At 46.7% G+C, this 26,995-nt stretch overlaps 1 protein-coding gene across 5 annotated transcripts in view; it reads right to left on the reverse strand.

Moving 5' to 3' along the window:
* The window catches only part of MED25 (mediator complex subunit 25), a 277,582-nt gene that overhangs the window by 33,375 nt on the left and 217,212 nt on the right, over window positions 1-26,995 (reverse strand). For 2 of the 5 annotated variants that reach the window (XM_085616234.1, XM_085616235.1), the window contains 10 exons: window positions 21,954-22,087; window positions 18,619-18,712; window positions 16,589-16,830; window positions 15,282-15,371; window positions 14,338-14,475; window positions 13,690-13,775; window positions 10,949-11,006; window positions 8,069-8,176; window positions 7,303-7,491; window positions 5,734-5,844 (listed from right to left, as the gene is read on the reverse strand). In XM_085616234.1, the coding sequence (XP_085472360.1) occupies window positions 5,734-5,844; window positions 7,303-7,491; window positions 8,069-8,176; window positions 10,949-11,006; window positions 13,690-13,775; window positions 14,338-14,475; window positions 15,282-15,371; window positions 16,589-16,830; window positions 18,619-18,712; window positions 21,954-22,087 (1,250 nt within the window). The remainder of the gene's footprint in view (window positions 1-5,733; window positions 5,845-7,302; window positions 7,492-8,068; window positions 8,177-10,948; window positions 11,007-13,689; window positions 13,776-14,337; window positions 14,476-15,281; window positions 15,372-16,588; window positions 16,831-18,618; window positions 18,713-21,953; window positions 22,088-26,995) is intronic. The other 3 variants (XM_085616236.1, XM_085616238.1, XM_085616237.1) reach the window with 3 other exon arrangements.

Consider the following 26,995-nt stretch of genomic DNA (forward strand, 5'->3'; position numbering starts at 1 on the left):
GATATGCGCCTCGTTTGAAGGTTTCATCCAGCAACACTTACTTGTGGCATTAGGAAAAGTAAGATTATTAAGCCTATTGCAGTGTTTGACTCCAAACAAAGTTTTCCGTAGGATGTCTGCAAAACACACACTTTGAAATCTGCTGGCTCTTATTTCTATTTTGCCCAAATTGTATTGAATTGGACGCAGCTAAGCGACAAAACGGAACAAGTGGAATACAAGATGACGAGTTCCAGTAGGGATCTGTAGCATCAAATTGTTTACGGAGGTCAGACGTTACATTTCCAGAGCCATGAAGGTTTTTGCTAGCAATAGACTGACTATCACTAGAAAGGTGTTACAGCTTGCAGAAAATCCGTTATTAGACTAGATTTCTTTCAGTCTGTTGAGAGACCCAAGTACTCAGATATCACTCTTTCTCCCTGCTGGTGCTCAGACATCTGCTGCTCTGGAAGGGTTTGAAAAAGTCCATCATCCACTTAGGTACATCAGGTGATTCCCTCTCTCTTCAGCTGTTGTACCACATGGATCACACTCTTTGAAAAAAACTTGAGGGGCCTACCAGAGCCCAAAAGCTAAGACTGTGAATGAACAGTATTTTTTGTCTACCAAAAAACATTTTCTATTGCCTACGCCTATTGTGAATGGGCATATTAAAGTAAGTGTTGTCTAAGGTAGCCTCGCAACACAACTGTGTTGTGACCATCTTCAATCTCCAGACACTAAAACATAGAATTGGCCTCTGCATCCCAAACTGCTCTTCTTGTGTGGCTAAGAAACTTTGGGGTCAAGTTGAATTTTGTACAATTGTGATAGAAATTCTGGTGCCTGTCGAAGCCCTGGGATGCCCGGACCTTTTTTTTCAGGCTTCTCGGATAATGATTTTACCCAACCATACATGGATAGTCCAACAGAGTAGAGGCTCCTTTGCTGATGTTAAACAGAAGCTCAGCGCTCTCAATCTCCAGTATATGCTCCCTTTCTGGCAAGACTGAAGGTGTTTCTCAACTCTAAAAACGTATTTCTTTGGCTCTCCGGAACATGCCTGGGAATGGCTGGCTGAGATGCCTGCGCTCTGCCGAGTGGACAGCTGCGGGGAGTGCTCTCTAACCGCCAGGGTCGCTCCCGTGACTGGCCAGACTCCTCTGGCTCTGACACAGGGCATCAGGTTGCCAGCGAGGAAAGTGGATCTTAGGGGTTGGACTGTATACCGGAGCTTTTGCCAGTCCCAACTAAACTTTTTACTGGCCCATAAGGTTGAAATGGGTGTCTTGCTGCCTGCGCTGGTGGCTGTTGCGCCCCTTATTGGGGGGGGGGGGGGGGGGGGGGGGGGACAGGGTGCACTCAGGTGATGCACTGCCCCATGTGTTAGGTTGATATATGATCCTGCAATCGAGGAGACCTTTTATGGTTTGTTGTGTGTTTTGTTGTGCTTGTTGTTATGCTTTGTCATGGGGTGACAGATGTTTCGGGCTAAAAGTATGTAGTGGTGAGGGGGAGAGTTATGTTGCGTTTGTTTTGCTCTACAGTCCTTATGTCATAGATGCCCCGGCCATTTACCCTGGCTTCGTCCCTACTGGGGTGTCTGACCCTAGACCATCCTGACATGGGTAGATCCTTGCAGTTTCCCTCCAGCCCCATCCGTTCTGTACTCACCCAGTCCTTCCAGTCATGGAGGTTAAAATTCTGTCCAGGAATGTGAATGGCCTGTTGTACCGCATCAAGCACATAGCAATTCTTCTCTACGCTAGCTGCTTTCAGCTGCCGTCCTTCTGCTGCAGGAGACCCACCTACTGGGGGAGCACTGTTCTTACCTCCCCACTACGGCTATGACAGGGTCTATGACTCTGAATTTACCAGGGGGTCCTGTGGTGTGGCGATTCTGCTCCACAGGCCTTCCCCCTCATGGTCACCAGTAGTTACTCAGAGCCCCATGGGAGGTATATCGTGGTGGAGGGGCTTCTAGAAGGTAGACAATATAACTTTCTGAAGGTCAATGTGCCGAAGCAGCTGCTTGCCCACACACTGGCCTCCCTGTGCCAGATACTGTTGGGCTTCCAACCAGGCACCACTGTTGTTGGGAGGGGGATTTCAATGCAGTTCCCGATTCAAAGCTGGATTTCACCATCCCCTCCGGGGGTTGGGAGTCAATCTTGGTCCTGCGATCTCTGGGCGTGGATCCACTCCCTCGGGCTCTGTGACAAGAGGAGGGAGCACCTCAGCAGCCCATAAATCATTGTTACAGTTTGAGTTGCTGATCCTCCCCGCCACAGATCTCTTACAAATGTCCCGGATTGATATCTTTCTGCGGGGAATTTTCTACCACTCGCCACTCCTTCTCCATATGGGAGCCTCTGAGCCTGCCGGGAAGCCCATTTGGCGCCTTAATGTGTGGCACTTGTCCGATATGGATTGTGCAGACTAATTAGAGGCTGAGTTAGAGGCGTACATTCAGATCAACCATGGGTCCATGTCCTCCGTCGGCACCCTCTGGGCCGCCAGTAAACCTACGATACGGGGTCTGGCAAATGGCTATATCCGTGGTTAGGAGAAAGAGAAGCTTGCATACATTGCGACACTTGAGCACAGAGTCCTTGCTTTAGAACGTCGGGCGCACACCAAGATTTCGGATGTGCTCGCTCACAGTCGGACGCTTGCCCGCACGGAGTTGTACTAGGTGTCCCTGGAGGAGGCCAGGAAATGTTGGATGGCCACAACCCGGCAGGTCAACAAGCATGGTATCAAGTCTGAGAAACTCCTTTAGTGGCTGGCCACCAGTGAGGATGCCTCCAGAGTGGTCTCCCACATTAGGAACACGGAGGGCAAAGAAAGTCTGCACCATGACATTCTGCGGGTGTTTGCTGCCTTTTACCGGAACTTGTATGCCCCTGGGCCTCTGCTTCCCGGGAGGTGGGGCACCCACTGAAGGGTGAGATCCCTCTCCTGACCATCCCTCGCTCACAGACCCACGATCTGGAACGGCCAATCACAGCCGATGAGATTGGGGTGGCACTCTACTCTTGGCCATGATCTCCCTCGCTCACAGGCCCCTGATAGGGCTATGATAAAGAATTAAAATTGAATCCTATGATTTAAAATTTAAATACTCTGTTAAAGCAAAACAATATTAGCAAAATATCAAGTAGGCAGAGCAATCATATTCATCATAATGATTAACAAATATGTAAAAGAAGCTTTTTATAACTGTCAAGGAATTGCAGGTACCCGAAATCAGCCAAACAAAGACAACATTTTACTCAACCTTGTGGAAAGCTTGCAGTACTTTTCTCGAAGAAAATATGTTTAATTTTAAATGCCACTCAATAGGAGAAGTTTATCCAACCCGCTTAGGTCAGCTCTCTTCCACCAATGGAAATTCCTAGTATCTCTCTTACCTCTCTTGACCTAAGGAGACTGTTCTTACCGAGGTGGTACAAGAAAGTTATCCTAGTGGATAACCTGATGTCTGCCTAGCCACATGCATACAAAAGCTAATACTAGTTCTGATCAAAGAATTGTTACTTTGAACTGCTCCCTTGAAAGTGGATCAGTACCTTAATTAAGGAAAGAAAGGGAAGTCAAATTGTTAACAACAACAAAAAATTGCTTTCATCCTTTATCAGTGTTCTTATATTTATCAAAGTTACTAACAAATCTGGTCTTGCTGCAATATTATGTAGAAAATAACCTACTAGACTCCCATCAAGCAGGATTTAAGCAGGCAGAAGAACAGAATTTGTGGTGGTCTCAGTTACAGATGACTTGCGAAGACTGATGGATTCCAGTTGTTCGGGGACTCTTGTCCTCCTGGACCCACATTCTTATTATCAAACATTTTTGAATGACTGCCAAAAAGTATTGCTTTTCCGTCTTTTTCCTCTTAGCTGAGGGGAAGAGCATATGATGTCCTGCCAGGATCGATTCTAGCTGCCCCTACTCTTTAACATATACATGCCTACTTTAGCACACCTTCAGAAAATGGAAACAAAATTCTTCATTTATGCAAATGACACCCAATTAAATTTTGGTCTTCAATCTCTCATGAGTCTGAATGACAAATAGACTCTGCTTTGGTGGATAAATTTCAGTTAATAAATGGCGAATGTTAACAAATGATCTGAAGCTTAAGCCTAATAAAGTAGAACTGTTGCGGACATCCACCAAAACAAATATAGATGGATGAGGGGTCTTCCTCCTTCTGCTACCATTTATAATTTAAGCATTCTTATTTACTCTAACTTGGATTTGCGACTCAGTATGCATATATGAACAAGTCTTACTTCTTTCAATTTAAAATTTCTGCATAGTTTCCTGCCTTTACTAGCATAAAATCTTACAATACAAGGGGTCAGTGCCATCATTCAATTTAGGTAAGCAAATGTTACCTTTCTAGCTGCCCCAATAAACTTATTCCCCTAGCCAGTTAAAGCAAAATGCACCTGCAGGCCTTTTCAGTGGTCCAGGAAACTCTGAGTTCATCACTATTACACTGAGGAAATTTCACTGGTTACCAGTCCATAACAGTCCATACATACCAAGGTCATTTTTAAAACAATGACAAAACATCCGCGAGAGACTTTTTTCCAACACTCTAGAGCTGACACAGAAAACTATTTATACGGACCCCCAAGGCCTTTATGGTTAGCCCGAAAATCTGTGCTATAGCTTGCATAACTTCGCAAAACATTTGGGTACAGATCCTTTTTGAAGCCACTAATTGCTGGAGAGCTCTTTTTGTCCATTAATTGTCCTCTTACCCTCTAAAGTCAATCATCTCTGTCCCCTTTTAAGGAAGTGTCTTACAACTTATTTGTGCAACCAGTAAAATTCAAACTATACACTTACCACATTTTTACAGTTTAAAACCAAAAAACCTCCGGTATATGTTGTATTCTACAAATACTCTAACCATAACCTTATAATATAAGCACTGTTTGGGTCTTCACCCTAAAATTTTATTTAGTTCTAAGATTAGAATGGGAACCAATGATTCCAGTGGGGAAGCCTGCCACTCTCTCCAACTATCCCAAGGGTGCCCCGGCTACTAGAAAGATCCGACAACGACTAGTCATTTTTAGAATACAAGACTCTAAAGTTTGGCATATCACAGTAGGTGCTGACCCACTTCTACATTTGCTCCCACTGACAATGCAGAGACTAGCTGGGCTTTCAGTTGGACACTAGTTACTATATCCCTGATAACTATTGAAAGGGGACATCAAGTTATTCTGCACTCAAAATACATCACCACTGGGGTTGGATCGTTGTTGTTGAGGAATAGAAAACAAAATAAGATTGAAAAACAAGAATGCAATCGAAACTTAAAAGTACAAACTTTAAAAAGAATATTGTATTGATGGTCCTGGAGCACAAGTGTTAAACAACAGTTCTCAATAAGCAATGACTGACCCTCAAGCCCAAGAAAAGGCCTCATAAGGAACAGTTTCACTGCAGATTGTCGGAAGAGACTTAAGAAAACCATTGACAAAAAGGATACCTTGGGAGATAAGGCCAAGAGTATCTAATAAACAGAAGAGCTTTCGGAGGGAGGGAGGGAGATGACCCAAGACATTTGGGAAAGGAACAATGAAAGCAAACCGCCACAGAGGAGATAGTGAAATTAAATGACATTTGCCTACAACATTTGCTTGACAAACAAATATAACAGCAATCGAGCCAACTAAAATAACATTCAAAACTGCGCAAAAAACAATCAAGGCATGCATTTCACACCTGTTGCTGGACTCCCTGTGTCATTGGCAACGTTCCAGGTTGCTTCTGAAGAAAAGCTTGGGCACCCGGTGCTACAGAGCCAGCAGTCATAGCCTGGGCGTTTCCCATTTGCTGAAATTGCAGAAGGACAAGTTTTTTATGTGGAATCCTTTTTCTCCAACCAATCTCTTACCATCCATCATAATGCTCATCTGTAGATAAATTAGTATTCAAAATATTCATATAATACTAATTGATGGACAGATGAGCAATGTGATGGGTGGTAAGATACTGGTGGACTTATTAACATGAAGAGGTCACAGCTACGACTATGGGGGCAATGAAATTAGAATGATATTAGGAGGGAACACAACTAGAACTATCTACATACAACTGAGTAGTGAAGGTATCAGTGGGATTGAGGGCAAGAAAGAAGAAAAGGTGAAGGATACCTGCTGGAGGGGCCCTTGGATAAGATCATAAAAGTAGTTAAGAAGGGATGGGAACATGGTTGCCAGACTATTGGTGTCTGAATGTTTTACTTTGGTAAACAGAGACAATATCCGCCATTGGAGGCCAGCTGGAGTTCCGTCACTGACTGAATGGCTTAGAGGAATAGATTTTTGTGCGCTTGCAAGAGAATCAATTTACAAAGCAAGTGTCTGTCCTCCAAAACATACAAGGATTTAGGGCCCATGGTGGGAGCACTTTCACTGTACTGCCGGAATCGTGAATGTCAAAATATTAGCTTTGTGAGAAAATTGTAGCGCTCATAAGTTTGCAGATTCAATCTGAGATGGTGCTATGGTAAAATGCCAACCTAATGTACGGGTAATTCTCTATTGTGTGGAATGTTACAAAACAGTAACAAAATAAAACAGTATTACAAGAAATTACAAAATTCAATAAACAGAATTATATATTTATAATAAAACAAACAAAAAGGATAAATAAGGGATGCAGAATGAAGCCACACTTTACAGATATGTGCGGATGGAGCTCACGTTTTGACCATACATAGAGAAAAAGTCAAGAATCCTTCACACATTATAAACTATGGTTAAAAATGAAAGTAGCATCAGAGAGAAAAGGTTAACTTGAGTGTTGAGAGGCAGCTCAGAGATTGAGGAGTGAAAAAGAGAAGGCAGGGAGATTTTATACAGAGTGTGGAATGGGTAGGGGTGCCAAGAAAACTATTTCAAGTAGCCCAGACAAGGAATAGTAGGGAGGGATCTATGGGAGAGAAAGAATGGAGAGGAGGATCAAGGGGCACAGACAGAGACAAATAGGATGGTGGGCAGTGAGCGGCAAAGTCCAGGTTAAAGGATAGGGAGGGCGGAGAAGGGCCCAGACATCAACCAAATGGAGGGGAAACAGACAGGATAGAGAAAGGAAAATGGGGAGAAATTGAGAGGTTCCACAGAGGGATGAGGAGAAGACGCGAGATCTAGCCAGATAGTGGGGTGGGAGATTCAGAAAGGAAGAGGGATGAGAGAGTTACACGGCTAGACAAAAACAGAACCATACAGGGTGAAGAGCAAGGGAAAACTTTAACAGGGACAAGAGAGAGTGAGATAGGTTTTCTCTTACACTGCGGTGCTGGTCAATCTTCTGCTGCTGAACCTGCTTATGATTGGTGATCACCTGTCGAATGCCGTTGACAAAACCACTCTGATCGTAGGGGATGAGCCCCATGAAAATTTTCTTCTTTGAGGAGTACAGCAACATTAGGACTCTCACTTCACAGGGTGCAGTATGTGGGAAGTGTACACAGCCTGCCTAGAAATCAAGGTTCAAGTTGAATAGGGAGAGGCAAAAAACAAGAGGCATATAACAGAAACTAGGAGATGAACATCCATCATTCAAACATCTAAGATACATATTCCAAAAAAGTGAGTAGGTAAAAACTCCATGAGTTAGAGTGACATTATGGGTTGATAGGTGTAAATTTAAGACCGAGCTAAATAAAGGCAGGCAAAAAGGCAGACACATGGATCCCAAGGAACAGGTTACATAGATAAAAAGCCTAAACCCAAGGAGCATGGCATAAGATCAGCAAACCCAAGTCACATGTTATAGGGTATGGAGGGAAGAAAAAGCAAACCACAATGAACATATAAAAGATCAGGAAGAGAAAACAGCAAAACACAGGCACATGAAGAGACGATAGCCAAAACCGAGTGCAAAGGTTACAAACAGTCAAGAAGACAAGCACTAGAAAACTAAAAGGTATGAACATAGACAACTGAGAAGACCTACAACAGCCCAAACAATGGGGTAAAACGACATGTGAAGCTATACACCTAGATATTAAATCAGAAATAGCAAGAAGGAACAAAGTCAGAAGCAGTCTTACAAATCCATTGCCCATGATTCTGTAGAGGCCCTTCAGAGACTCCAAGTCTTTATTTGTAAAATGGAACTGGACCATTCGAGAATTTCGAAAGAGTGGGCCCAGTGTGGTCTGTAAGAAAGAGGAAGAGTTTTCAGGAGTGTCAGTGTTAACAGAGCCTATAAAATTCCACATCAAGCTGACTTCTAACTACAATGTTTAAAGCTCACGGACCAGACCACTATTTCAACATTCTGGTTGACTCATTCTGTTGAAGCATACCCAGAAGCAATCAATATGATGTACGTTGCAAGGAAATAGGAAATCTAATTGCATCTACAGACAGACAGGTCCGTTCTGCAAAATAGGAGTTACCTTAGGGGTTTGAAAAGGGCTTGAGAAAGTTAGTCAATTTAATTTAGGGTCAGGAGAAAAAGTAATTCTAACAAAAACTAATATGCAGGATAATGCAGACAGTAGGAACGTGGATTATTATGTTGTGTGGTAGTGAGACCTCACCATATAATAATGTCACAATCACCATCAGGTCCAGTTAGGTTCTTTAATAAAAATCCTTAGCTGGCACAGAGCAGTTAGACTTAATCAAAGGAACAACTGTAAACAACTGTAAAGCATTTGGACATACCAAAACAGTCAATAAGTAAGAAACATAACAATACAAATCTGACAACAATTTATAAAAATAGGGTACATTTTTATCTTCATATAGACATCAAAAATCAATCGAGTGAAACCAAAGATATGGTTTTTCAAAGTTAAGAAAAATCACTGTAGTCCAATCCTTAAAATGCAATAAATTGTTGAATGTAGCTTATTGGTTCTGATCCACTGGGCTGGAACAGCTACTAAAACTCTTGGATGGACCACAACGGGTTGAGTGCCAGTCGCAGGCACCACATGAATCCAGGGAGAGAGTTACATGTCGGGTCCAGCGGCCTCAGGGTCCTTACTATATTTTTATTCTTCACTGCGGTCCAGCAAAGAAGTGGTTCTGATGCTGGGGATACAGGATGCTCAAGAGATGTTGTGAGCCTTCCTGGGGTCACTCTTGGATCCATGAATGTTCAGGATAGTCCTAGGCCTAGCAGCAGCAGGCAGCTGGGCTCTAGAGGGAGCAGGCTTCTTTATCTTTTGTAATCCTGATGCTTAACAGGAGGCAAGCAACTTAGCCCTTGAAGTCACTTCTGTCTTGTCAAGTGGAGCTCTTTTTCACGACTGGGCACAGTCCTCTTTGCGAGTCCCCTTGGGTACAGCCTCTCTTTGCTGGGTCCCGGAAGAAGTAAGCCAGTCCTTTTTCTGTTTTCTTTCCAGTCCAGTAGCGATCTGAGCACTGTGTGACAAGGATGCCAGTTTTATGCTGACTTCGTGTTTGTGAGAGTTAAGGACTCACTAGCCAATGGGGCAACAGTTCCCACAGGGGAACCCTTCCCACTTTACATCACTTCCTTGAGAGATGGCCAAAAACAGTCCCAGAGTACGCTTCTCTGCCTGAATTCAAGATGGCTCAGGTCTTCTTAACTAGGGTATACCCAGTGTAATGAGACACTCCTCCTGGAAAAGAGGTTCTCCAACAGGTTTCCGACCTCTGGAAAAGATGATAGCCTGGTGTGATCGCCATTTGCTTCACTGAGGTGACAGCCTCTTTGAAGCTGTGCCATCTGTGGCCACCACCAGGTAGTCATCCAGGTGGAGGAAGTCACATCTCCTTCCCCAAAAGTCCACTTTGTTCCCATTTCCAGTATGGATTTCACACTTCCTAGGAGGGGGCAGCCTATTGTCTCGGGGAACAGCTGCGGAAAGTCAGGAAGGCCTACCACAGGTTTGGGCAACAAAGTGGTAAATTCACCTTTGGCTTAAAAGTTACTTTAAACCGACTTCAGCAAGGAGTCAGAGTTAATGAAACAATTAATTTGTTACCTTGAAGTACCATATTCGGTGGTTCCATATGAAAGTTAGCAGTTAGTGTGTGGGCTAGTGAAACTCCATGTTAGCCAATTGAGATACTAGCCTTACTACTGTAAAAACGACAATTGCAAGTTTTTACTGTCAGGGCATGCAAGGTATAAATTAGACTAGCATCTTTTAATATCAACACCCTGGTGTATGGGCTTATTGGGCCTTCTTTAAGGGTGACATATAGATAATAAAAAAGAAGGGTTGGACCTGGCAAAGGAGATATTTAGCCATGTGGAGTTGGCAGTTTGCGAGCTGCAAGACTAGAACGCAGTGACGGGCCAAGTGTCACGTTTTTATCTTTGTCCCGGTAGTGGTGGCACAAGTACGTGCTGCAGATCACAAGTGACTTAACTTACTGGCCCTGGGAACCTCTTGTACCATATAACAGGGAGTTATGGGGAAGTTAAGAGACAATCAGGTATTCGCCAATGGTGTAGATACTTTGAGGGGTCAGAGCACATGCGCTGGGTCCTGGGCAGCAGGGCCAAGTCCACTACATAGTTAAACAAAGCAGCATCAGTCCAAAATCGGTGGGGGGGGGGGGGGGGGGAGGTGCGTGTTTATACAAAAGCAGGCACTTTCCTACACAGAATAACCACTGACTGCCACAAAACTCCAACAAAAAGCCTCATATTTAGGGCCATGCTCAATTTATTATACCAACTCTCTACACTTCCTCTCCAGGCCGCAGAACGGTTACGTGTGTGCATCTCCTACACCATTATCTGCCCCATTCATAACCCACCCTCTCTGCTCTTCAACGTTTCCGCTATAGGTCTCAAAATAAATGTTTCTCTTCAGAGTTCAGTCTTGAAACATTTGGTACAACGTCAGCACCACTTTCAGACTTTCTGCCCGCCTCATTGCGCACATCTAGATAGGTCTATTGGAGAAAAAAAAGAGCTAGGAAGCCCACGTGGTACTTACCAGTAATTGCTGGGGGATGAGTTGCATGATGAGCTTCTGGGGCCACTGGTCCGTTTTCCTGCACACAAAGCCCTGATTAGTAACGTTTAAATAAAGTGGAAAGAGCAATACATGTGCATGGCAGCACATTAGTAAAGTACCCATGCAACAACTCAAGTGCATAACACCGAGAATGCACACCTGCAATGCCAAGCAAAGGCACGTCCTCAAAAATCCTATTCAAGTCCACAAGATATTGGTTATGTACTGTGGCATCTTATCTGCCAAGGTCCTAAAGCATCCATGTGATAGATCAACAATGTAAACATGCATGCCACCAGAAGATGCCTGCCCCAGCACAGGTTAATGAGAGCAACTCCAAGCCATGACAAAGCTGCCAAGCACCACAAAACAAATGCAGCATATCAGGCTAAGCTCCCTTCCCTGCCAGGCTTTGTAGAAATGTCCATATACATTGTCGCATCACAATACAGGTTGTCAGGCCAAATTCCTCATCTCATTATGCTGCAAGTGGCTAGTTCCCGATTACTCCAAAGAATTCACTATTTTTAGAATATTATGAGTAAACGTAAACTTTCAAATATTTTTAGGCAGGCGAAAGGGGTCTCTTTTTTTATTTTATCTTTTAAGCATCCTTTGTTTCAATCAGCCATTGTTACTACTCAAAAACTCTTTTCAGAGACTCCTACACACGACATACTGGTAGAAATCTGGACTACCGTGACCTCTATGGAAACTTCCACCTCAATGGTTGAAGTTTGCGTTGTTTCAAATGAAGTGGTCATGCAACTACAACACTGTTTTGAGTTTAAGGCTAGGGATGCATGAAACGTGCTTAATTTGCTTTTCCATAATTACGTAAAATGTCGGCAATATTACGTGTAATTACATGAAATGCAAATCGAACATTTTGCACAATATTTTAGCGTGAAATGTCCTTATGTAAAATTTTGACACACATTCTGTGTTAAAGAAAAATGCAAAAAAGCAAAAGCACTGCAAACAACAGCTGCTCGCCTTCTATAGTTTCTGTGCATTCCTGGTAAATTTTAAGAACAGCAAAAGGCGTGTAATTGAGCGCACACTATTTTAGCGTGAAATGTCCTTATGTAAATTTTTGACACAAGGACGCATTCTGTGTTAAAGAAAAATGCAAAAAAGCAAAAGCACTGCAAACATCTGCTCGCCTTCTATAGTTTCTGTGCATTCCTGGTAAATTTTAAGAACAGCAAAAGGCGTGTAATTGAGTGCAACAATGCACTCACTTTTGATATTATAATATTATCCCCGCTCACCTGTCTATGCAAAATAAAGCCGGATTGATAGGGGGTAATTAGCTGCCGTGTATGTCGGTGCAGCCTGCTAACTAAGTATTAGTCAAGATTTAGACATCAGAGTAGACCTAGAGATGGTGCATAGGAACAGATCTTTCGCTGGTTTCGGGATATCGATATAGCAGTAGTGACCAAACCAATATATCACAAGGAGGGATCTTGTCGGAATCCTGTGTTATTCAGAAACAGAGGAATGGCATTTGCATCGTAGAGAGAGTGCTATCATATTGTTTTGACTGTGTTCTTTACCTATGTCTTATGCATCCCTTCATCGGCTGCCTTACTTATAAAGCTTATGCAGTCCTACTTTCGTCAGTTTCAACTCCCCATCACAGACAATCCACACTTTAGACCTGCCTCCTAGTGTCTCAACCATGGCGCTTCTATTCTTTTTTAAAGGGTCAACAGAGAATGAAGAGTTCCCTCCCAGAAGAATGTAGCTGCATCAGCTATTGAGCTAAAGCAGGGGCCACTAACTTTTTCTGTAATGAGTGCCAATTTTGGTCAGTGAAAATCATAGTGAGCTATTGTAATAGTGACCCCATCTGGCAAGTTTACCTCAGTGGCAAGATTACCAGCAGAGATCACCTCAGTGCATCAGGAGGTTTGCAAGCAGTAATGTAAAAAAACACATCGTCAATTTAGAATGCCTTTCTACGGGTAATGCACAGCAGCCCTAGCTGCAGTGCTCCTAGTGTCAAGGTAATAAGGTGAGTAATGAGTCTTCCCATAACCACATGATTTAGCACTGAACTATCAGTTTTAAATACATTTTGGAAATTCAATCATTTTTTGCCACTCAATCTTATGAGGTCTGGAAATACACACATTTTCGTCTCAAGTACACACATTTGAATTTTGGTATACATATATTAATTCAATGAGGCAGTATCTTCAAATGTAATAGGCAGGGCTGCACACAGGAGAGCTACTGCAGAGCTACTAGTAGCTCATGAGCATCTTGTTGGAGAAGTCTGAGCTCATGTTTGTGCACTGCTTTATCTTGTTACAAACTGTCTCTTCAGTACTTATCAATTATTGAAGGGTTTTATGAACTGAGAATGTAGTTTTGACTTTCTTTTCCTCACCTACTACGGTATTGTTACAAGGCCTGTGTCACCCATTTTAAAGTCACTAAATAGTGTGTGCCTCAAGGAACAAAGTCTGGTGAGGTTAGTAGGAAACTAGAGCATTTCCTTACAGTAAAAGTTTATTTGAAAACCACAGCTTCTAGTCTCTAATGCCACTCATAATGGAAATCGATGCTTGTATAATGCACAATGTGAACTTTGTTGTAAAAGAAAGTTGCAGTCCCACTCAATGCACACACACTGCAAAGCACAAAACATGCATCCTTTAGTTCACACTCTGCACGTTTGCAAGACACTAAAGGCACTTCACACTTACAGGTTCTCTCCGTGGTTGACGTACACTTGGCATGGCAAAGAGCGAGTGAGCTTGGCGTTGGTATCGACGGATGCTGGTTTGGGCTTCTGTGAAAACACAAGGAACAGAACAATCGGAGCACAGGCAGAGCTGGCCGCATGCTGTGGGTGCCCATGGCCTCTGCCTTCTTATCTTGTCCCAACAGAGTGGTAATACCACCTCTATCAGCATCACAGCTTTCAGCCTCAAACCTCCCTTAATCACCTACTGGTTCCTCAATGTAGGTTCTAATCTCTCGGCTGTATATAAAGACACCATTTCTTGAGTTTTTCAGGGAGTATTTATAAACACTGAATGAATACCCACCTAAATCTAAACAGGTCAAAATGAGACCCCTGCAGTATAAAAAGACAGTCAAATGAGAAGAGCTGTCTGCTCCTGATGAACTGTTAACTGCAGCTACTGGTGACTTGCAGGGGGACTAAATCAAAGTGTGAGTACAATCACTGATTCTTTGCGACTGAGCACAGTGACAACATTTGCCTGCTGTCTACCCCCACTTCTTCAAGCAGTGCACAAAATATGGATTGGCAGACAAGTGTGTCCAACAGTTGGGAGATCTTATCATATGAGGGGTTCCCATCATAAGCCAACTACATGATTACTCACCTCTTGCCATTCAAGAACGCCACTCCAGGCCAACAATTTGTTTGTCACAGACTGCTGTGCTACCGGGATCTGGTTAGAGTTCATCTGGGACGTTGCTGGCTGGGGCACGTTTACTCCGCCAGAGGGCACTACACCAGGCTGCAGGGGGGAAGAGAGCAATGCCAGAAATGAGAAAGAAAATTGAATGAAAAACCAGGGCACAAATGACACAGATATTTAAAGATGTTCAGTGCAGCAGATGTCCTTTCTAATGTAAATTGATAAGTACTCAAACTCAAGAGTAAAGATCACAGCCATCTGCTACCCCAGTCCCTGCCATGAAGCTTCTCTTAGCTAAGCTAATGGTCAGATCCTATTACTCCTACTATATGCTTGTATTACTCCCACCGAACTTGTGATTGCCTGATTCTCAATCATCCCTCCCCCAAACTGCTACTCATAACTGCCTTTTTCTATCATGCTTCTTCATAGCTAATTTATCCTACCCACCTTCTCATAGGCCAGCGTTTCCATCTAAGCTCCCAATGATCAACTTTGCCAACCCCAGAAATTCATGGCCAGTTATCTTCCCCTCATTGTCAATTAGTTTCTCCCAAGTTATCTCCCATAGTTTGTTCATCTCATGCCAGCTCACTGTCTCCATACAAAAGATTAGAAGTCCCACAGTGCCACATGCGGGCAAGGTTGTCTGTCTGATGTGGAATCCTACCAAGGTCCCATACCACCCTTGTCCTCTGCTGCTGCTTCATGAGTAGTGGTATCCTGGGCCCTCATGGGAGCCACACGAAATGAAGTGTCCTAAAGTGAAAAGAACCCAGACGTCACTGGTGATTAACAAGCTCTACCTCCAGAGGACACCCTCGCCCAAGACCTCAGAGGATATTACGGGCCAACAGGCAGTTGCCTGGAGTGGGAATTTGGGGGTCAGTAAGAAGCCCACCTACCGCGAATCGATCCTGATGCAGGGCACCTGGTGGCTCCAGGCCGCACCCGACTCCTTGTGGATTTATGGCTGGTGGCGCGGGTATGTGAGGCTGGGTATGCGCCAGTCCAGAGATACAGAAGCAGCAGAATAAGTGTGAGTGAAAAATAAAACAAAGACAATGAAAGATGCAAGCAGGTGACAAGTGCAAACGTGTAACAGCAGCACAAGCAACGAAAAATAGTGGCTCAGAACCCTACAAGCCGTTGCGAATAATGATCATGTGTGTCAGGGACCCATCAAATTCTAATACAAATATTGCTTGAATGTTCCTTAGGACCTGACAGAAGAAGAAAACATCATTTGCATCCTGCATTGCACCATAATCTGTTTTGCTACTAGTCTAGGCCCTACTAAAGTGTTTACTATTAAGTTTATGTGCAAAAAGTATAAAGCTTTGTGATGATCGACAGGCTTTCCAGAACAGTCCTGAATGCTACACAACAGGACACAAGACACTTGACAGAGCTGAGGGGATGTTTGGATAGTGGGTTAGTAATTCTTCCTAGTTTATTAACTGAAGAACTAAAACTGCCAAATACACCATGCATTTACATTTTTTCTCACTTTTCTTTAATAGTGCTCTGCTTTCCTAGTCTCCAAATAGTGAGAGATAATGCCAGTTGCAGGTGAAGAATTTGGGTTTCTGCAGTACAACACGGCATCTTTCTATACGTTAATCACAATTATTAAACTCAAGACCAAAATCAAAATATTTCATACACAGCACCCATCGGATTCCTACAAGGTTTTGGTATGTCAAACTGGATGCTATCCAATTTTGAACTTTGACCACTCTATAAGTCCCCCTGTGACAAGTTACAATCAGATGTGTTTACCGGTAGGATATCACACAGACCACCAGTGTGATAACATAAGACACCGCCACCCACTTTTTGTTGAGAGAATGGGACCCTAAGACACATTCAGCTTTATGATGTCAGCTTTAATGAGTCACAATAAAGCACCTAAGCATTTGGACCTTTGTGATGATACGATGAAGTGCCTCTACATTTCAGCTTTTTGTGAAGACATACACAGAAGCACAAAGTTTGCACTACAACATCATGCTGCCATTTACTTGTGATCTTTGCGGATTCAAACCTCTGGGCCTTGTGATCTGGTGCGGTAAAAGAGCTCAGAGCATGTGAAGGAAACACAATGGGGAAAAGGGAACATGCACTCAAATAAGACCAAGGAGGGTATGGATACATTTACAGGCAGGGTCTGTTTTAATGCTCTTACCTACATACAAATGTGTGAACTTACCATAGCCTGAGGTCCAGGTGGGGGAGTCTGCTGAAGTTGTGGCTGTTGAACTAGGCTAGGACCAGTGGTGACAGAGGAAACCAGGCTGGGCTGCGAAGATGTGATCATTATGGGCACAGATGATGCTGGTGGCTTGGGGGCCATGGTAGGCACAACACCTGGAGTAATCCCCTGTGGCACAGGAGCATGGCTGAAAGGTGGCACAACCCCTGTAGGGTTCTGTAGCGGATTTAGGCTAGGGACTGTTAAAAGAGCACAATAAGACAAGGGTAAAGTATCATAAGGACAAAGATGGGGAAAGAGAGTGAGATAGCCATGTGTAATAATGCAATATTTAAAATATCAATCAAAAATGAGGGTGCATAAGGAACAGTAGCACAAATTATTGGGGATTGGAGAAATTGGTGAGGCAGGCATCAAATTCCAAATGGATATTCACAGATCTATTGGAGTAAATTACAAAACTATCTACCTCTGGAAATCCTCCACTTGACAAGCAACTGCTTGCGCTGGATTTGCCCCGGCCACAAGACTTGGACTGCAGGCAGGGCTTCAGGCTCCATGCAGTAAGTCTATGGAACTAGCTGCCTCTCACACTCTGCTACAGAAATATCATCTCACATTCTAAGGAATATTAAATACATGGCTGTTCGCAAGGCTAATGGGTAACATTTGTTTTCAGGGAGGCTTCGGTCGGTATATATTAGCTTACGTAAATGGATGAGAGATTAGAACCATTAGACCTCAAAGGAAATTGCAGGGAGATGAGCAACAGCAGAAATAATTCTACAGTACTGGAGTAAACTAATTTTAGATGGGGCAGTACAAGGCGTGGAAGTCTAGATAATCTCTGTACTTTTCTGGGACATTAAGCAGTTAGTTATAGGGTTTTCACAGGCATTGCACTGAGCAAAAGAAGACCACCAGTGCATTTTGATATCACTGCATCTATGTTCCATCTGTTCCTAAAGATGAGGCAGGTTACTGCTAATCACAGTCAGCTGTGGCTTGAATTAGTGGGGAGTGGGCCACAGGAGTGAGGCTGTCTTTATGCGCATAACGTAGACGTTTTTAGAATGACTGGTTTGACCTGAACCACTGATCCACCTTTCCCGTAAGAGGGGAGGGGGACACCAGTAGCAAAAGGGATTGAACAGACCTACCCTAAAGGAATCATGAGCCATAATAGCATGCCCTGGTGCCTTTCGGGTAATTGATCGCAGCCAACTTAATTACTTAGTGATGCCCAAAAATGGGAGTCAGGTGCTCTGGAGTATCCTTTAAACTGCCTGCACCCTTTTTTACATTCTAATGGAGTGTCTTGCTTTGGTATCTACTTTATCACACAATGCTTCATAAATTCCAGAACGCAGAATGAAGACACAATCTAGATATGTCCTAGAAACTACAGAAAAAGTGCACCCAGTTGGTTACCAAATGCACATCTCACTAAATGTAACAATGGGTTCTATTAATGAGAATGTATTTGCTTATATTCATTTGAGTGTGGGTGAAAGTCCCTTGATTTTAATGACCACTGTACTGGTGAAGTGGAAAGGTGCTGTGAGCAGGGCTGGTGTCTTGTTATTGAGAGGACATCTCTTGAATTTCTGGTTAGAGACTTAAGGAGTTATTTCTCCATATGTAGGAAATCCAAAGGAGAATATATGCAGCAGGTGTGGTAAAACAGCAGGATAGAGGGTAGGATAAAGGGGCAAAAGTGGAGGTAGGAAATAGTGCACAGCATCATATCAGGAGGAGATCCGAATTCAGTAGACATCAATGAAGAGTGCGGTAAAAATAGAGGGAACACATAAAAAAGGAGGCGAATGAGTAATGGTAGCATGTATCATAGAAAGGAAGAATGTAGGTTAGGTTCATGATACTCTGGAGCAACCGAAGCAGTGGTGATTTTGTCTGGATGGTGGTATGCAGCAGCCATGCTTGCAGCTGTCCATGGTATAGAGTGTGGGCAATCACACTGTTACAATATTCTGTGGCAGGCAGACATTTACCACAATGGTACTTACAGCAACTGGTCATGCTGTTCTTTTGGTTCTTAGCAGCCTCTACAGCAGACAATGCTGCAGCCTTTGCAGCATTCAAGGAGTTGACTTGCGGTCCCTATGACAAATCAGTAGAGAGTTATTAGTAGGAAAGGAAGAGCACTTTAGGAAAATCAGAAGGTGCAGGAGGCATGGACAAATAAAAATGAGTGGGCACTTCGAGGATCCTACAGAAAAAAAGCACAGGGGCCTCGAAGAAGAGCACTGGGGAACTTGGACGAGATTTGATGGTTCAAGGATTGTAGAGAAAAACAGAAACGTGGCCTGCAGGGGATGTCAGATGAAATGAGATGGGGTGAGCACTGAACTCCGCTGGTGGAGCTTGCAAAGTTTTGCCACTCCGCTTGGAGCGTGGAGTTTGGCAAATAAACTCCGCCTCCTGCGCAGTGTAGCCGATCTTACCAGAGCGCACCCACCCCTTCCTGCCAGCAGCGACCGTGATTTAGGAGGGGAGATAAACTGATAGATTGATTCTACCAGCATCTCTGGCAGCCAATCAGATAAACAGGCACCAAAAAAAAAAAAAAAGTAGCTGACTGTTTTCATGCGATAATAAACCGGTGCCCTCCGATTCCTTTGCTTTTTAAATAGAATTGCTGCAGGAGTTGTATAAAGTATCAAATAAAATTAAAAAAGTGTTTCCTGAGGGCCAGTTCTGGCTGAGACTTCTAACCATTTCTAGTATAATGGCTGCTAGTTTGAATGTTAAACTGCTCCCCCCACCCCCTTTGGATTATCTGGAAGCGTTTGTATGTTCCTGTGCACGTTAGGCACCATCTTGGTGTCCTGTTCCTTAGTAAGATGGCCGCTCCAGTGGTACGGAAGCCGCTGACCCTCCCATTCTCTCATCTGCCCCCGAGCTGCTCTGACTGGTGGTACTGCTCCGACAAGTCCGGTGTGCTCGCTGGTTGCAGATGGGAAGGTCCAGAAGTTCCCTAGCAGTAGCGATGGCAGCTGAGGCTTCCAGGTGAGTGTATGCGAAGTACTTTCTTTCTGTCTCCCGAAGGACACCACCTCATGCCCCGTAGCTGTGGTTATGTATTGCATGGGTGTCAGCGGAACCTGCAACCCATGCTAGCTAGAAGTCAACATGACCACTAACCAAACCCAACACCATGTATGTGGATTAAGCAGCAGAAGTAGGTAACTGGAAAAGATGCCGGTGAACAGCCCCCCCTCAATTATTTCAAAAAGTTGTTACAAACGAAACAGGAGCACGAGCATTGCCAGGCTCCCGCTGCTATGCCTTCCTAGCAACAGCCCATTGTTGACAGCACCAGCAATGCCTCAACGAGCTATTAGCATTTACGTGTTATGCTTTTGTGGCATGTATCATGTTGCGTTAACCACCACTGTTGTGAGGTTGCCATGCCTTTTCTCTCTGTGACGATTTGTGCTACTAAAGCGGGAAGGCTATCAATCGAACACGTGGCGACATTGTTCTGTAGGGCAGGGAGGAACTCCACAGCACTCCACTGAGTTTCGATGTAAAACACAGAATTACGCGTAGTGAAACTCTGCGAATTACGCCCACCCCTAGAAATGAGGGTTCACTTAGGGCGTTAGAGAGAAAGGGAGATCGGAGGCTAGAGGACTGCAGGGTTCTCTGGAAAGAGGCATCGGATTAAAGAACCCTGGAGGTAATTCGTCGGGAAGACTTTGGATAAGAGGCAGCTGGATACTCTGGACGGGGGAAAACTATGTATCAGCTCAGACCAGGAGCCAGTTGTGCACTGACAGGAGTGGGGCTCATAGGACAGAAAGAGACTTCATGGTCCGGGGTATAAGGGAGCAGCAAGGGACTGAAGGCTGAGCAGATGGGCCTGAGAAAATAGGGCAGCAGGTAACCTTGAGAATAAAGGGGGAATGTTTTTTTCAGTTCAATGAAAAGTCGACACAATACATGTCTGACGGGAAAGGGGGCGTAAGGCAGATGCAGTCGGCGTAGCTGCTGATGCTGCTCGCTCCCACACGGTTCCCCTGCTCATTGTTTTTCCGCGATTGTGACCAGTGCCGGCTTTTGGCATCGGCGATCTGGGCACAGGTCCAGGGCACCAATCTTCAGAGGTCGAAAAGAACCATCTGCATTAAGGTCATGCAAACATAAGCACCCTTCTCTCTTGGGACCAATGTTTCCTTTTAATCATTGCAAAACATGCCGCATATGCGCTTTTTTTAACACTCATTGAGTCCCTTTCCTTGCCCTCTAATATGGCTCTCACGCTCTACTGCACTGCCGCCACAGACCACCACCCTCCCTCCCAAAACAACTTGGCACAAGCGTTTACGGAACTAAGTTGTGAGTGTAAAGAGTGAGTTGGTGGGGGAAGTTATGCAGATGTTTGTGTTGAGGCCGGTCACAAAAAAACTACCTTGATGTCTTGTTTTATTCACTAGTGGCAGGCAAGGGCACCACATTTCGTTCCACCAAGGGCCCTATCCGGTCAAGCACCAGCTCTGCCTGTGACTCCACCTCACGCCTCACTATGGAGACTGCCACGCGACCGTCCGGCTGCCCGTTCCCCTGCAGAGAAGGCGAGAGTCCGTGGCCGGTGTAAGGGTCACCATTCGTCCATTGAGGGGACTACCGTCGGCAGATGACAGTTATTGAAGTATCTATTGCTGGCTCTCCAACGACCAGGACCTTCTCTCTGGACCACCATACTTTCTCGCTCGGGCTGGAAAGCAGACAGCGGAGCAGGGGCAGCCCTGTGCTGGCATGCTGCAGACGGGCACAACATATTACGAATACGAGATACCTGTAAGCTGAAGGGGTAGAGGCTATTTTGCACCTAGCGTAGCCCACACAATCATACAGCCCGTAAATATTGCTGCACTTAGCGCTTATGTATAGATGCATAGCATTGCTGGGGCTGTGCAATCAGACATGTAATCACAAGGGGCAAGGTAAGATGACAGAAGAAGGGAGATCAAGAAGAGCCATCAGGAGGATCCACTCAAGGATTGCCAGTGCCCATTATTCCATCGACACTCTCCTAATTGCGCTTCTATTCCACGTTTAAGACCACACTCTGTGGTTCTATGCTAATGGCTTTGCCAATAATGAGAAGAATTTGCAATACACTAAAGGCTAGCGAAAACTGAAAGAGTGCTGGTGGCTTTTCCCCTCACACTTCAGCGAGACATTTAATTAAAGTAGAACAGGACTGGTACCAGCAAAAACTTTCCACTTGCTGAGGGGCTAATCGAGAAGAGAAGCCACACAGAACCAAAAACTTTGAAGGACCCTGGCAGAAGACAACTACGATTGTCTGCAGGTAGGATACAGCTGTACGTACCGGATAGGGCTGCTGGGCTGGATTCAGTTGCTGAGGTGGAGCTGATGGGAGCTGTGCTGGTGCTGTCTGGATCTGTGGTTGAGGAATTACTTGCTTCGGTGGAACAGCGCCGGGGGTTACAGCTACACCTCCCACTACATTGAGAAGAGAATGAACATCAATAGTCAAATACTACCTACAATAGAGATTAGTCCCCTTTTTCCACCCTGCCCTTATTATTTAAATAATTTACATGTCCCTTATGCCCATTCCTTTTCACCTTTCCTCGACACTTCATTGTCACTCGCTACTTCCCCCTCCAGCTCCATGTTGCACTGCACATCTCTTTTCACCCCCTCGTTATCCCTGGAGCCTTTGACATGAAAACCCATCTACCGGCCACCCTCCCAGTCTATTCCACTGTAGCATGTGGCAAGAACGCTTCATCAAGATATCTATGACGTTTCAGCAGTTTAACATGAGGAAAATCCATCTAGAAATCCCCTTCCAAGTATTAAAGAGTCAGATGGGGACCCAGGCAATGCAGAAGACGGACTACAGCATCAGCGTACAGAGAGGCATCCCTTTAGGGGCACTGAGGCAGTCAGTTGCAGCCAGGTATTATTCCATGTAGTTCTCTCCAACTGCCCCAAGGCCTGCAATGGTATTGCATGGACACTGAATACTGAACTCCTTGTGCCATTTTTCGCGTGGTGGGCATAACACAGATATAGACATAAAGCGGAAACTAGCAGAAGACAATGCTTTAGTGGGCAGAGGCAGGAGTCCATTTGTTTTGAGAGCATTTAAGCCTAAGCAATAGATTTAGTAGGGTCAATGATATTTTACCATGTAATGTTTGGGTGCTTTATGCAACATTCAGTACCTATAAGATTTGTTCTGCTGTCTGCAGACACAGTTCAATCAATCGGATAGAGATGCTTCAAAAAGAAATAAAACTCCATCATGGGAGGAGCCTAGCGCGCAACCAAGATGGCCGCGTAGGTGCGAGGCTCCCGAGGACCTCCGCGACCTCCTACATATATCCTGACAATATCCTGTCCTAGATGAGGGGACTGTGTTGGTGAGCCCGAGCTGAGGTGGCACCCGCTTTCCGCTTCCAAATTGGACCTCGGACTCCGGCGGTAGCACCGATTGAGATTTGCGGCCTTCTCCACGCCGGACCCCGGATTGGAGTTGTGGGGTGATCCGGAGGCAAAGTCAACAACAGCGGCGGGCTGGGCGCGGCGGCTCGCGTACCCCGCACTTTCACTTTCGCTTTTGCACCCTCCTTGCTGTCTCGGCGAGGTTGGGTCGCGGGGCACTGTGAGGTGGTGTGGCCCCGTTGGGGTGCCCTGCTGGCCCGCCGGCTGTGACTTGCCCCGCGGCCCTGTGGTGACCCCCCCCCCGGATCCCGTGAACCGGCTTGCCCGCCCTTTACGACGTGCCTGGCACGGCCGTGGGACTGGAACCATGTCCACAAAGCAAGATGGAGATCGGGCAAAGGTGAAATCGACCAGACGTGGCGCAGTCCACCAGTCTAACAGCATGGACCGCTATACCCTCCAGAAGGGATCTCCCGAGGTGCCGCGTAGGTCCCCTGAGGGCCCGACTGATGCTCCTGCTCTGCCCGCGGATCTGACCCTGCGGGACGTGATGGGCGCCATCGCTGAGATGAAGGCCTCGGTGGACCAGCGTTTTGATACACTGGCGCAGAAAATTGACTCGGTCCTCGTGGATGTTGGCCTGGTAAGGGCCGATCTATCCAAGACTAATGACCGGGTCGATTCTTTGGCCCACACCACATCGGGTCTCACGACGGATGTGGCAGCCCTCCAAAAGGAGGTGCGCCGGCTTGGCCAGGCGAGCGCGCTGATGGATCGTCGCCTGGAGGATTCTGAGGGTCGGGCCCGGAGGAACAATGTCCGTATTCTCGGGGTGCCTGAGGGACGTGAGGAGGCGGCGGCGGATCTATTCGTGGAGGACGTGATTCTCACCCACCTCCAGCCCCGGGGACTGAGTAAATTCTTCGCGGTGGAGCGGGCCCACAGGGTTCCCGGGGGAAGGCCCAAGGCCGGAGCCCCCCCGAGGCCTCTCATCGCCCGGATTTTCAACTTTCGGGACAGAGACGCTATCCTGCAATCCTCCAGACTACAGGGGCCGGTTAGACTCGACAATATGGATATAAATTTTTATCCTGACTTCACCCCAGCGGTCCAAAAGCAGAGACTAAGCTTTCTCGGAGTCAAACGTCGTCTACGGGACCTAAATCTCAAGTACGCTATGCTTTTCCCGGCTAAGCTGCGGGTGGAGTTGGATGGCCGCACGCACTTTTTTGATCGTCCCGAAGCAGCCGGGGACTGGCTAGATACCTTGCCTGGGGATCGGGATCGGGGGGGTGGGGGGGGGGGAGCGGTGGGGGGAGAGGGCCCGCCGGATCAGGACTGAGGGACTAATATTATGCCTCGCTCTGGACAAAATTGATGTCACTTTTGACTGTTCGCCTGTTCGAGTAAGTCTCTTCCTGTGGAGGTCGTGTGGGGTCTCTTGGGGGTTCTCCCTCCTCCTCTGGGGGTCTAGTTAGTTTCACCATCTATGGGGCGACGGGCACACTGCACTTTGGGGGGGCTGTTTGGGCTCATGCAGGGGTGCAGGGAGGGGGGAGTTCTGTTGGGGTGGGGGAGTTGGGGTGGGGTGTTGTTCGTTTTTACCACAAGGCAAACCCTTTTCTGTATTGTTTTTAAGGTGCTCTCCGGGGGACGACTGATGGCTCCTGTGTGTGATGGGGGGTAGGGATTTGACGTTGTTGTCTTGGAACGTTAATGGACTGGGGGATAGGATCAAACGAGGTGTGGTCCTGCAGTATTTGAAACGAATCTCACCCGATGTAGTCTTCCTGCAGGAGACACACCTTATTGGAAACTCTTTTTGTGCCATGAATCGGCGTGGCTATCGTTTGGTGGCCCACTCGGGCTTCACGTCGGGCTCACGGGGTGTGGGCATTATGGTGAAGAACTCGCTCCCGTTGGAAATTGATGAGGTGCGCCATGATGATAGGGGACGCTATGCTGTTTTAGTGGGGAGAATGGAAGGCAAAGTAGTGGTCTTTGTATCAGTATACGTCCCACCGGGGCTACAGGCGACCACTTTTGCAGACCTGGGGCGCCTCCTCCTGGGCCTTCCGGGGGGACTCCTAGTGGTTGGGGGGGACTTCAATGCGGTGGTTTCTGGGACTCTGGATCGTCACCCCCCTAGGGACCTCCCCCGGGCCCAGGCGTGGCTATCTGGCCTCTTGGATACACTGGGATTGGTGGACTGCTGGCGTTTAAAACATCCCACGCAGCAGCAGTACACTTTCCACTCGGGGGCCCATGGTAGCCTCTCACGGCTTGATCATGTCCTTGTCCCGGCGGCCTATGCTGGGAGTGTGGGGGAGGTGCGCCATCTGGCGCGGGGTATCTCAGATCATTCCCCGCTCCTGTTCCATTTTGATGTCCTTCCGAGGGGTGAGGGCAGGGTAGTTCCCATCAATGCCTGGTACCTGCGCGACCCCACCATTCGCGCTGCTGTGATTAAATCCTTGCAGCGATACTTTGATGAGAATGTGGGGTCCGTCCCTTCGGCTATCTCCTTGTGGGAAGCCTTCAAGACAGTTCTCAGAGGAGAGGCCCTGTCCCTTATTTCCCATGCCCGGAGGCGCGAGCGGGAGGAGGTTACCCGGGTGGAGGCCGAAATTGCTGAATTGGAGGGTGATTTGGAGGGCGGAGTGACGGATGCTGCACTGCATGTCCCACAACTTAAGCAGGCGGCCTACAGGGCCCTCGTTACGGAGGCGGCCAGGGGCCTCAGTAGGGAGCAACAGGGGCGACTGTATGATGTGGGTGATAAGGCGGGCAAACTGATAGCGTGGTTGGATAAAAAGGAGAGAGTGAATCGTGTGGTCCCGCTGATTGAGAGGACGGATGGTGTGAGTGTCACCGAGCCAGAAGAAATTGTCTCCTGTTTCGCGGATTATTTCCGCGAGGTGTATTCTCCGGTCTCTCCTTGCTCGGAGGAGGACTCCCATTCCCTGCTTAGGGATATCGCGCTGCCCTCCCTCTCGGAGGAGGACAGGGTGTCGCTGGATGCCGCTCCTACATCCGACGAAATTGCCCTCGCCATACGTTCGGTTGCCTCTGGCAAGGCCATGGGCCCGAATGGCATCCCTATCGAGTTATATAAGTTGCGACCAGATGTACTGGCACCCCACCTCCGCGCGATATTCCTGGCGGCCCACTCGCTGGGCTCCCTCCCGCTGGACCAGCGTCTGGCTACTATCGTGGTGATCCACAAGCAGGGGAGGCCTCGGGACCGGGTCACATCCTATCGGCCTATCTCGCTCTTGAATGCGGAGCCCAAAATTCTCGCCAAGGTGCTGGCCAATCGGCTGGTCGGCGTGGTGGGCGACCTGGTCCACCAAGACCAGTCCGGCTTTATCCCCCATCGTAACACGGCCCTTAATCTGCGGCGCTTGCACGGGGTGCTCGCACGTGTCCCATTCATGCGGGAGCCGGCCATTTTGGCGTCCTTAGACGCCACTATGGCGTTTGACACGCTTGAGTGGCCATACATTTGGGCGATGCTGGCGAAGTTTGGATTCGGCCCGGGCTTCATCAGTTGGGTCAAATTGTTGTATTCGGGCCCGTTGGCGCAGGTGGTGGTGAATGGAAGAGTTTCGGCCCCATTCGAGCTGGGCCGGGGCACGCGACAGGGCTGCCCCTTGTCGCCGCTCCTGTTTGCGCTGGCCTTGGAGCCCCTGGCGGAGTGGCTGCGGTGGCACCCCTCCATCCGTGGTCTCCGTTGGACCCCCGAGTATGAGGACCGTGTGTCCCTATACGCTGACGACATCCTTTTGTACCTAGCCTCCCCACGTAAGTCACTCATAGTCCTGGTTGATGTTTTACGTTCATTCGGCCGGAACTCAGGCCTTGTCATCAACTGGGCTAAATCATGCGTGTATGTGCTCTCTGGGGAGGCTCCTGTCCTTCCGCGGGGTTGTCCGATTCAGATTGCCTCTCAGGGGT

Source organism: Triturus cristatus, chromosome 7 (genome assembly GCF_964204655.1).
Source record: "Triturus cristatus chromosome 7, aTriCri1.1, whole genome shotgun sequence".
NCBI classification, from domain to species: Eukaryota; Metazoa; Chordata; class Amphibia; order Caudata; family Salamandridae; genus Triturus; species Triturus cristatus.